This window comes from Trachurus trachurus (genome assembly GCF_905171665.1).
Source record: "Trachurus trachurus genome assembly, chromosome: 11".
Taxonomy (NCBI): Eukaryota; Metazoa; Chordata; class Actinopteri; order Carangiformes; family Carangidae; genus Trachurus; species Trachurus trachurus.
The window spans coordinates 20,410,047-20,422,420 of NC_139904.1; the positions used below are offsets into that span (position 1 = coordinate 20,410,047).

General features: G+C 41.8%; 1 protein-coding gene across 2 annotated transcripts in view; it reads left to right on the forward strand.

Annotated features, from left to right (window-relative positions):
- The window catches only part of ctnnal1 (catenin (cadherin-associated protein), alpha-like 1), a 46,787-nt gene that overhangs the window by 18,018 nt on the left and 16,395 nt on the right, over positions 1–12,374 (forward strand). For both annotated transcript variants that reach the window (XM_083982666.1, XM_083982667.1), the window contains exons 2-3: positions 8,417–8,606; positions 12,346–12,374. The exon at positions 12,346–12,374 is cut by the window's right edge and continues 159 nt beyond it. In XM_083982666.1, coding sequence (XP_083838792.1) covers positions 8,417–8,606; positions 12,346–12,374 — 219 coding nt within the window. The remainder of the gene's footprint in view (positions 1–8,416; positions 8,607–12,345) is intronic.

Genomic DNA, 12,374 nt, shown 5'->3' on the forward strand with positions numbered 1-12,374 from the left:
AAACCACAATTGGACACTTTGCGAATTCTGCTTATTTGCTTTTTTTTGGCTGAGAGGTAGATAAGAGGACGACCCAAGGCCTCAGGAAATAAATTTTAACTAGCCAGGTGCCTCTTCTAGCAATTTAAAATGAGTTCTGATGAGTTCCACACAGGCAAAATGTAACATAATTATTATTTGACTTAGTGAGACGAACATGAGTTTAACATAATGTGTGACTTTTACTATATTCTCAATGTATCTATCAGAATAATGCAGCAATAATTACGGCAAATAGGAGAAATCTGAATAAAAGAAGCAGTGTTCTATAGCGCAACTGCAGTTAAAATTCAATAAAGAGCCAATGAAAGCACATGGAGATGCTCACCCTTTGGGCATAAATACACAAGAATGCTAATCTGTTTGTTGGCTACACTGCACGCCTGTCAACTCGCCTGTCTCTTGGCCTCAGTAGTCTTCCCACATCCGTCACGTCCTCCGCGTGCTCTGCCCTTCTTCCTCCTCTGCCTTTCTCTTTGGAAATCAGCTGGTATTATCCCAGTCATCTCGTGGCTGTAGAGGCATGCAGTGATTTGACTATCTATTCTCTGGAATTATCTGCCTTACTGGGTAAAAGCAGCTGTGTTCAATCATCCACATCAGCTAGTACTGCCAAATCACTTTGCTCGCTATCTTTATCTCTGGGTAAATTCGATGCTTCAGCTTGATAGGTGTGTGTGTGTGTGTGTGTGTGTGTCTGTCAGTTTCTCTGAGGAAGAAAGTGTGCTTCAAGCCTTTAAAATTTCAGGACGATAGGCTGCTATGACTGGTTTGGGGAGCCTTTTACAGGTCCAAATCAAACTGATCTGAGGTCAGTTCATCTAAGATTTATGGCAGTATGATACAGACACTTTCTGTATGACCTCCACCAGGTCATTACAACAAGCGATGACTGTCTGTTGTGATTATACATGCTTTCTCTTTCACTTTCAGCCTGTCTCGCTCTCCTCTCCTCGCACACACATGCTCTAGTTGACCAGAAAATAGAGACAAATTACATGAATAGCTGCAAAATTGTCTTTGGGATGGTTTGATTCTCTGGGATGTTTGCCTCCTTAAACAGCAGAACCTCTCACTTCACCGCTTTCTCTTGCTTTTCCCAGAATACATAAGTGGTACTGGCAGAGTGTCAATGCCTATAGGTCCTTAGAAACTGTATAATGATTAAAATTTACACTTATTCCTCAGGGTTGCAGCTCAAAAAGACTTTATGGTGTGTGTGAAGATTGCTGAAAGTCTGTGTGTGTCTGCATATGTGGTTGAGGGAGTAAAAAATAACTATAAATGCAATGTAATTCTTAAAGAATGCATGACCAGTCGAGACTGCATATGGATGTGGTTCAGTGTAGTTTCCCAGCTAAATTGAACTGCTGCCTTGTGGTTCTAATTTAAGAAGGTACACCAGAAAACGTGTGTTCTTCTCCCATTAGCTGACTCAGTAACACTATCCATTGAGTCTGTACACAGCTTAAAGAGCATAGAATGAGTATATCTGCTAGATGAGGGCATGAGTCATATGTAGAATATGGCTGTACAGTAAATTGGCTGCTGGCCTGGTTTGATTTACTGATGTTTGTGTTTGATAATGACCAACTGGTGTTCAGCGTTGTGTCCAGAAACCTGGCTTGCTCCAGTTTCACTGTGTATGTGTGTGTGTGTTTTCCACTTAAAATTTGGACTGTAAGAACTTTTATTTTTATTTCATCAAGGAATGAAAGGGCATATGTTCTGTGATAAATAGGTTTTGCAGTGTAAGGGTTGGATGGTGCTGCAGCCCTGCTCTTTCTTATTTCTGCTGTTCTGTGCACACATGCTTTTTTACAGTATACCCCAAAGGATCCAGCTTAAACATCACAAGCTGTTACTGTACTGTAAGACATTTAACTATATTGCAGTAAGGACACACTTGAATCACGTACTGCCCGGAGAAGAAAACTGCTAGAGGAGAGGTGGATGAAGGTAGGAGAGAAGGACAGAGACCGCTGAAGTCACAAGGGAGGGAGGTTTGAAAGAGAGAAGGATGATGCCACATACGCAGTGAGAAATGAGGCCAAGTAAAGTGCGATGTAGGTATCCTATTCTTTACATGCGCTCTCTCTCTCCCTTTTCACCTCTTTTCTTTAAACTCCCTTGTTTCTCTTTTCATCTCCTCGTATCACTTCTCCAGTCTGGCTTTCGATCAGTGCAGCATCGAACTCCCGTCTGCTTGGGCCAATTTGGAAGGAATTTGCTCGCCCATTAAAGTGCATGTTCAGTGCGACTTTCATCCTTTCCCTCTTATGTTCCCCCCCCCCCCCCCTCAAAGTCCCCTGCGAAAATCCAGCCACATCTCACCTTGCATCAATAAAGGCCTAACAGACTTTTTTTTTTGTTCAAGGGCACCACAGTTCAGATTATGTGGAAGGCAAAACCTGCAGGAGAAATCCACACAGATTAAGACGAACATCCAGACTGTCCTTTTGGGTGCAGTTCTCCAACCCACAGCAATGATCCCTTTGTGCCGTAATGGGTTGAAATGAGACCTGGAAGTGTTCCTTATCCCTGCTTGCTTTAACAAAGTGATCCATATGTTGCAGAGTTTGTGTAATGAGAAAAAAGATCCGAGACACATGCAGAACCAGGAGGCTTGCAAAGTTACCACAGATGGAGAGACTTCTCTTTTTCATATTAGCAAGGACAAACGGGGGGAACTCACGCAGACAAAATAATGCTGACAGTTTCATTTGATCAGCAAGTAAACACAAACCGAGGCGTAAACTTCCCTTTTTGTTTCTCTCCGCCTTGTCTCCCTCTCTTCACGCTGTGCAATTATTCCCTGCCTGTACACAAAAGTTATCCAAACATGCAGTGCAGAAGTAGTATCTGTGCACACATACAGTATGCATGAACCAAAGATGAACTGTGTCGTCACCATAGCTGGATGGATGACACCCTGTGCCTGACTGCTAATGGATGAATGAAATGTTTGTTCTTTTGCTTAAATTCTATTTCTGATATAAACTCTTTTTTCTTCATAAAAACCCAACTTGAGCTGTTACTTTTGTCAGCGAGCCAAGTAGAGCTCACAAAGAATCAGATATAAATTAGACAAATAATCAGGGCAGCATAACACTTGTCAAGCAAGCAATTATCATGATGAATGGTTACAGTGTGCTTTTAATAATAATAATTAAAAAAAACCTTCAGGCCTCAGGATTAGCCTGTTCACACTCACTTTTATCTTGCTGGTATTATTTATTTTTCATGCAGTTATTAAATGACGAGAGTGATTCAAATTTGCCACCACTGGAGAGAAAAAAAAAGGCCCGGAGTTGGTTTGTTTGGATTTTTTCTTCCACAAACATGCTCATTTCTTTCCACATTTATAGTTCATACAATTGTGCAACAATCGAGAAATAGAAACAGACAGAGAAAGAAAGAGAGAGAGAGAGAGAGAGAGAGATCGACTCTGATGATAACACCATACTTTCCCCAGGCATTGCCATTCAGTGGAACTCCGTCAGTAGCCATGGGAGGCAGCCACAAATGTTTCCAGCTTTTGTTACCCGCTGATTTATAGTCAGTCACTGTGTCCTTGAGGTGTTAGTCTAGATTTCCTGCTAACCAATGGGTGGGCTCGGTTCCTGTATTGTGCTGCCCGCATTAAGCTGTTCATGTGCTTTTTTTATGGCCCTGTAATTGTCCTCCTAATTATGGACAACAAAGAGATGAGGGGTGAACAGTTGAGAATTGACTGGTTGTGTACCGGGAGAGAAAGTGACAAGAAGGACAACGAGCCTCTGCTCTGCTCCAGTGTGAGTGGAAAAGAGAAACCGACACATTGTGATGTTACACAGAAGTGTGAAGAGTTTTTCTTTTGATCACAGACATAAGAGTATTGTATGAAATTTGTCATAGGAATCCAGAGAAGTAATGGGGACATACTTATTAAGTCATTAAGTATTTGCTTTTGTATTTACTTTTGAACATGAGACCAATTCACGAGTTATTCTGCTTTAAGTTTACTGAAAACAATGGAAGCTGGATTGAAATCACCATGTGACACTTATTCTTTCACTCATAAAGAATGTTATATCTAAGCTCAGTGCCATAATTGACATTTGCAATATCTGTAATAAGATAATTTATAGCAACTAGGTGCGTGCAGCTCGTCCTGTCAATGCACACATCAGTTGGAGGTCCAACTTTGCATCTAAAGCAACGTTTGTGCTTATTTCATGGATTTCATATCATGTAAATCCTTGGTGGGCTTTGGAGGCTTTGGGCTGGATGCTACTTAGCTGCTAATGCTCATTGGCATTCAAACACTGCTGGAGTGCAGCAGAGCACAGCAGCCTGTTATAGAGAGGGTGTGTGTGAAACAGAGCTGAGGAATGAACCAAGAAGAGACATTTGAAAGATTAACCTGCAGTGAAATATACAGTTAGATGGCAGAAGCTCTGGTCTGAGAGCACCTTATAGCAAATGATTATCTAATCATATCTATAGTTTGCAGGTTCAGATATTCAATCATTAGCCATTAATGTAACTCTTTCTTCAGAGCTCTTGTCTGGCTTTTGTTGTTTTAGCATTAAAAACATGTGAAGTTTAACTTTTGTTGTTAAAGGAGATCCTTTAGTATTTTCATGTGAATAAAGTTTACACTCAACTGAGGTGGGGACACACTGGGAAAACCACTGCTCCACCATGCCACCAGTGGTGGCAGAGCAGACCTGAAAATCAGACTCTGAAAATGTCCATTTTTGTCCAAAACTGCCTCAACAAAATGAAACTTAATGCAGCTTATCTAATACATGGTATTAGATTGTACTTCAGCTAATGAGATGGTAACTGAGTGTATATTTTCCATCTAGTTCACCATTTAGGCCACATCCTCATATTAGGAATTGATTTCTCTGAATAATGAGATAAGAAGATAATGGTATACATTATCATAAAAATTAATTTGTTATCCTGGGCTAACAAGACAATTAATTACCGATCCTGAGCTTCAGGGTTAAAATTATAATTGTATTCTTGGCTGCTCTCACCTTGTGTAAAAATCCAATCATTCAATACGATGCATTGAATTGTAAATGAAGTGAACTGCATAAAGTAGAGTTTCCCCCGATGCAGGAAATCCCAGGCAGCGGGTGTTCTCTGCTCTCCCTCTTTGTAATTCACAGGGACTATTTCTCTCTGTTTGTCTTTCACAGACCGGCCGTCTTAAAGTTGTTGAACTAACTTTGCCCTCGTCAGCTGTTGCAGAGCAGAGGAGGCCTTTTCACACAGGAAGATCCGTAATTAGGTTTTCACTCCCTGTCACTTTCGACCTTCTTCCGCTTCCCTCCGTCTGCCTCTTATGCGGGTCTGTTTCCGTCACTTTCTCCCTCCGTCTCCTCTCTTTTGTGAGAGCGGCGGCTTCTTTTTCAGATGGTCTGCTCTGTTTGTGCAGCGACACAGATGCACACACTCTACAGGCTCGCTTCCTCTCAAAAGCGGAGGACTTGAGGACAATGGCATCAGAAACGCATACTTTACGTCACAGGAATGTTAATCAGGTGTTTTGTGTAACCTGAACACCACCTGATGATAGACCTCTCTTTTATTCTGAGGGTGTGAATCATGTTTCACAGTGCCCTAATTCACTCTATTAGGCTCCATAATGCCCAGGCAGCCCAGCGTTGGTGTTTTCAAAGGAGTATCCTCCTCTGTGTGGATGAGTCAGGGGGTCCGCAGGAAGTGAAGCTCTCACACTGTGATAATAAAGATCGAGTGATGCATTAAGTGGTGAGTGACGGGCCAATAGAAGTGCTTCACGAGCACTTTCAGGGGCGTGATCCCGCTACAGAACAATAGTCTGTCAGGGAAAAACAGCAGGAGAAAACTTGTACAACTTATTTCAACGCTGCAGAGAAAAATGGTGACACAGTCAGATGGATACTGACAGAGCTGTAGCAGAGAGTAAAGAGGGGGCGCAGCGGCAGCAGTGTTGTCGTACATTTATTTCAACCATGTGTTCGTGACATTGAAGCATCTTCAAGTTCTCACCAGAGCAGCCAGTGCAATTTACGATCTGATACTGACATATATATTCTCGCAGCTCCAGTGTTTCATCATGCTTCTGAGCATTTTTGTCCATCGTAACTTTTTGTGTTGGATGTGTGATTGGGTAATAAATTCTGCATGTTGTTGAACCGAACAAGCAGCTTCATTTTCTTGTATATGCTTTTCTGCCCTGCATGTTTCAATTTCAAAGTGTTTTTTTCATCATCACCAAAAGTCAATACTGTTTTTATACAAAAGAGCTGTGCTAGATGTTTATGATAAATCCACGATGAGCACTGTAAAAGTAATAATTAATGATTGAACCAAACCACCATCACAACTTTTAGGGCTGCAAGCACTGGTTGTTTTCAGTATCTATTCATCTCTCAGCTACTCATATTTAATGTGTTACATTTGATGTGATATCTACAGTACAGTTTGCCTCTTTTTTGAAACCAGTATTTTTTTAATTTTTGATTTAATTTAGATTTTTAATTTCCTGCCACAAGCAAAGCAGCAATTCAGAAGCTACATTTGCGTGTCGTGCAGAGTTCATACCAAATCAGGCAGCATGTCTGTTTTTATCACTCAGTCCCAATTATTTTCAAATTTCTCAGCAATTTGAAGATGGAAAATCAGAAAGTGAAAATATTGAAATTTCACTGCGTCCATCCTCAACATGAAAAAAAAAAAATCTGTTTGCAAAACTCTGCATCACAGAGATACTTGACAAGACCATCAGGGGGGATGGTATGCGATGTACAGTTTTAATGTGGGTCACGTCTCATAGGGCAGCAGCTCGGGAAGTTCGCTGACTCGGCCTAATTCAAGCTTCAGCATTGTGGTGCTCACAGTAAGGAGGAGGTGGTTGGTCGGGGTGGTGAAGACATGAATATTCATGAACAAAAACCATATGTTGAGCAACTAACTAACTGTTTTCGAAAAAACCCAGTGTCTCTGTGTGTTACATTTATCTGTCAGGTTGCTGCTCATTTAAACAACCATCTATGATCAGCAGGAGCAGCAGTGTTGTAGCCTGGAAAGCCTTCACTGTAAAATATTCCCCACTTGGACCACCTGTAGCTGTGGGCCAATTAAAATCACCACCCACCATTGCTTGACCTAAATGGTTTAACACACACACACACACACGCACGCACGCACGCACGCACGCACGCACGCACGCACACACACACACACACACACACACACACACACACACACACACACACACACACACACACACACACACACACACACACACACACACACACAATGATAACAGCTGGGGAGAGTGGAAGAAATCAATAAATAATTGATGATAATTGGCTGTACCCATACATAATTGATGCCCTCAATTATCGCTAAGCAGCCCCACCTGAGTTTTATGTGTGTGTGTGTTGTCTTGTATACGTTGCCGAGCACATGCGTGTCTTTCCCATCTTCCCCGTCTGTCGCTGTTCCTCTTTCACATTTTATGAAATGCTGTGTGTGTATTGAGCGATGTCGGGTGCGTGGGTTTGTGCCATAGAGACATGTTTTCTCTCCGTTTAGCAGATTATCCTCGTGCTGTATCCCAAAATGTTATCTCCACTTGTAGCTGTGCTGGCAGGAAACTCCTCTCTCCAGATAAGCAAAGGCTCTACGTGCTCCAGACTCAATATACTCTCTTATCAAAGATGCTGTTTGGATATCATCACAGCATACTTTCACTGCTGAAACAAGGAGCTCTGATTCTAGTTTGATACAACGCAACTTTTGTGTTCATTTATCTTCTCTCCAGGCTTCGATGAGTCAGTGGATAAGTTCTTAGACATTACTTAACCATTCCAGGTACAGCAGAGAATACCAGAGATGCTTGATTGTCTTGCTTTTTACCTCCTCTGAGACATTTCAGCATTCCATTGATGCTGAAATACGTCAGTCGGCCTGTTCTGACGATCAATTAATTGTTTAATCATTTATCAAACACCGTCTTGTTCCAGCCTCGTACATTAAATGTGAGGCTGCTGCTTTTCCTCAGTTTGTTATTGCATACTGTTGTCGGCCCTGGAATTTTATTTTTTCTGTCTTCTTGCTATCATCCCAGAATAATTATATAGCCTTGGCCTGGAGCGCATCATTTTTTGAAGACTGTGTGTTTAGGTAACTTGAAGCTTGCCTAAGGTTTCTTATTATGTGTTAAAAAAAAGCATCCTTGCCATTATCCCTACAATTTTCAAATGATTTAGAGTTTGATGTTTTTCTCACAAAAAAAAAAAAAAAACACAGGCGATAACATGGATTTATTTTTTTCACCCATAAATAACGTCCTGTTTTTCCCCTCTTCTTCCTCCACACTTTCCTGTAGATCACCACGCTGATCAACCACAAAGACAAGCCAAAGAAGTCTGAGCGCACCCTGGCTGCCATACACAGGGTGGGCCAGGCGGTGAGCGTGGCTGTGGGACGTTTCGTTGCCGTCGGAGAAGCCATCGCTGCAGAGAACCATGAGCTGAAGGATGAGATGGGGCAAGCCTGCTTCGAGGCACGCAGAGCAGGTGGGCTCCGTTTTGGCTGGATATCATTATGCTCTTGACATTTCTCTGAATTGCTGCACTTAAACTTTAACACCCTGTCAAGTGTTTCTCTTTTGGATCGCGGCTCTTATTTTGTGGTCACAAATTTAAGCTGTAAAACTATGTGAGGGTTCTTCATCATAAAGGCTTCTTCAGAGTGGCCACTGTGTCCCGCCCTCGTAAACATCTCTCTGCTTTATGATGTTCAAAAGTGGCCATAGAGGCAGTCAGAGCAGGTCAGCCTTTACAAGCTCACTTATTGTCTCTTCATCAGTGCTGATTTGCTTAGACAAACTGTGACAGTTTCATAAAGCATCAGGAGGCATCACCTTCAGGCTCTTGGTGTTATCAGATTTTAGCAGGTTTCGATTAGTCTGGACAGCCCGGCTGTCAAAGAGTGTTACACCAGAGGACCTTCAGAGTGCTCTAAAGACATTGTTGTTATTAGGTTGGTAGTAAAGGTTTAAAAAAAAAGTGTTTCTTCACCCAAGGGTGCTGTGAGGAATGAGGGAATGAATATGCCTGTGGCAGACTGGAAAGCACTGCATAATAGATTCTGATAGAAAGGCTTCAGCATCAGGCTGTTGGCAAAATGAAGCAGTCGTAGTTTTCTCGCTATTCACTCACTCATAGACTTCTTCTGTGTAAAGTGTTTCTCAGGCAAAGGCCAGGGCTCCTTATTTTCTCCAGGGTTTGAATCTTCTGTGTGGAGTTTAAAACTTTCATTTCTGCAGTTTCCTACCTGCACTGAATCATTCAAGACAGGAGAAATACTGTCAGTCTAGTCTGGGGTGTAGTGTTGACCACAAGAGGCTGCAGCAGGAGCTGAACCCGCAAAGTTAACCTGCATGGATGGATGGATACTTCAGGTGCACAAACAGAGAAACAACAACAGAGGCAGAGAGAGTTTCAGGGGTTTTAATAATAATAATAATAATTTTATTTATATAGCACTTTTCAAGCAAATGCACAAAGTGCTTTACAGATAAAATACCACAGAAAAAAGAACAAAAGAGGGGAAAAAAAACCCATGCAAACCCCCCTCCCTCTGAGGTCACACAACCCACAATCGATCAAAAGTCCACAGTCGGTGGCACTGTGCCCAAAAAGACAGTAAAAGTACAAACAAATTCAGATGCAAAAGTACAATACAAATGAATTTATAAATAAATAAAACAATATAAGTGCTCTTGCAGGGCAAATAAAATGTTAAAATAATTAAACAAGATCAGGAAATAGTTAAGAATACGCCATCCTATTTTTTTATGTACGTTTTAAGGCGTGTGAGGACACAAGATGGTGTGGATCTTATAGGGCTGTCAGCTTTTACTGAAACGCAGAAAGAAAAGGTGAAATTACTCGTAACATTTTCTGTTGTGAAAATTTTGTATTCTATTTAAGGTGTAAAAATACACACTCATGAAATGCGTCAGTGAACTTTTTTAAATCCCTGTGTTTAGATGTTTGCCAGATCTTGCTTGGGAAAGCATTTCTGTATAGCTGGCAACTTAGTTCTTATCAAGCAAAACAAGGAGCTCATTTAACCTTCTACAGAGCAGACCGGAAACAATATCACACTGGATAAGAGTTTAGACGCAACACTGTGATAATAGGTTTATGTTGGGGGGTGGGGGGGCTGTTTGTGTAGCAAAGTGTTTAATCTCTGCACAGTGCTGATTTGTAAAGCAGCTAAAACTCAGACAAAGAGAGCACTGGTGGGAGGAGGAGAATAGACCGATGAGAAAACGTGCATGTGAATGTATGTGTGTAGGTGAGGCCAAGTGAAGTGTATTGGTGTGTGTGCAAATGTCTAGTTGTGTGTTACCCACTGTGACTAATTTATTCCAGTTCTCACTTTCCTCTTAGGGAGGTGTTTTCACAGTTTTCCCTCGCACTTCTCTTGAAGTACAACCGCTCCCTGATTTAAAAGAAAAGAAGAACTTTTTGTCTCGTCTGTGTCCATATTTAAAAAATGATGGAGACATCTCCAGGGATAAAAAAGAAAAGTCTTTTAATATTCTTTAAGTCTCTGGGAGAAAGAGAAGGGCTAGTTAGTGAAGGATTGACATTTTCTCTAATACCTAGCCGCGGGGAGAGTTTAATCAGGCAGGCTTCAGCCTTGTGTGCTGTAATGAATGAAATAAAGGCAGGCTGAAAGCACTAGTTTAATTAGATGCTACCCATCATCGGAGCGGTGGGGAGATCCAATGAGGCAGGTCAGTGAAGGCAATCTGTGTTGGATCTCTGTCTCTGTCTCTTTCACTCAGTCTCTCAGTGTCATTCTCACATTTGTGTGATTTCTGTCTTCCTTGCTCTTTCTCCTTCATAAAGAGTCACAACAGTGGTTACACACAAGATAAATTCATAGCAGATACAGCATGTGAGTGTTGACGTCCTGGTTTACATGTGGATTTACAGGCACAGGGAAATAGATTAGTCAAAAAGGCTTTACAAATACACAATCAAGGATACAGAAGGTTCTGTGAACATTTTGACAATAAATAAGGGATTTCTGTTTTTCATTTAAGGTTATGGGAATCTATAATCCGTACAATTTATATTCTGGGATTGAGGGCGGCTATTGGAGAGAGGTGAACTAGCCTCTGCTTTCTGCCCTGCTCGTGTCACAGGGGCTGTGCAGCGTTCTTTGTGAGCCAGGCCTCGATGCTTTAACTGGTTAGCGGAGCTGGCACTGAAAAGCAGCCTGTCGGATGCAATCAGTTTGTCTGCGCTGCTTCTTTTAAAGGACCAGCCAAACCAAATAGACAGCCAAACTGCATGACCCAATAGAGACCTATCTCCCTTTCACCCTCCTCTCTGAGATTTCTCTCTCTTGCTCTTAACTCTGAACATTTTCCTCTTGATAGGGTCTATTCTGGTGATGGATTTTCAGCCCTAAAATAAAGACTTTGAAAGTTAAAGATGTTGGGACTAATGTGAGCAGGTTGGAAAGAAAAAAAAGGGAAACATTTGACTTTATATTTTTGCATTTCTATTCCATGTATGTATGAATTTGCTCTGGGATGGTTGCCAAGTGTGTTTGGGGGCCTAAGTTGTCTCTCTCCAGAAATGGCTCACGCCACCCACAGAGCATGCCACTTGTGTTTAGGTCAGGTTGGCATAGCTGTCATACCACTGTGCTGAATATAGGCCGGTTGTGTCTCTTTCTGTCCAGGACAATATGTTCTCCCAGAGGTGAAGATTGGCAGAGCGGAAGATCATTATGACATGGTGTGTCTCAGAGTCTGAACTAACTTAGAGGGCATTTACAAAATTCAGTTGACCAGCCATGCTTTCATTCTCTCTCTGCCTCTAATCAGGATCCACATCTCAGTGGCAGCAGGAAAAGCAAAGCAGCCTAAAGGTCCTTCTGCTCAGCCACATCCCGCAGCCCTTCCCGGGGGCTCCCAAAGCACTCTCAGGCCAGATGGGATATGTAAACCCTCCAGCATGTTCTGGGTCTGCATCCCCAACAGGGAGACGACTCTTTCTGAATTGTCAAACAGTTAACCAGAAAGTCTTCCAGCCCAACAAAATCATATTCTACTTTCACTTCAAAATGAACTCTTTAGCATAAACTACACTCCCTCTCACCCATTTGTTGTTTTTAGGAAAAAAAAAAAAAACAAGCCGCTGATCTCATCTAACTGAATCTCATTGTTCTTTTTTTCTACATAATACAAGTCCCCAAAAGCCGTTAACTTTCTCTTCCCTGTCTCAGGTGATGCCATAGCCCAGCTGACAGATGTA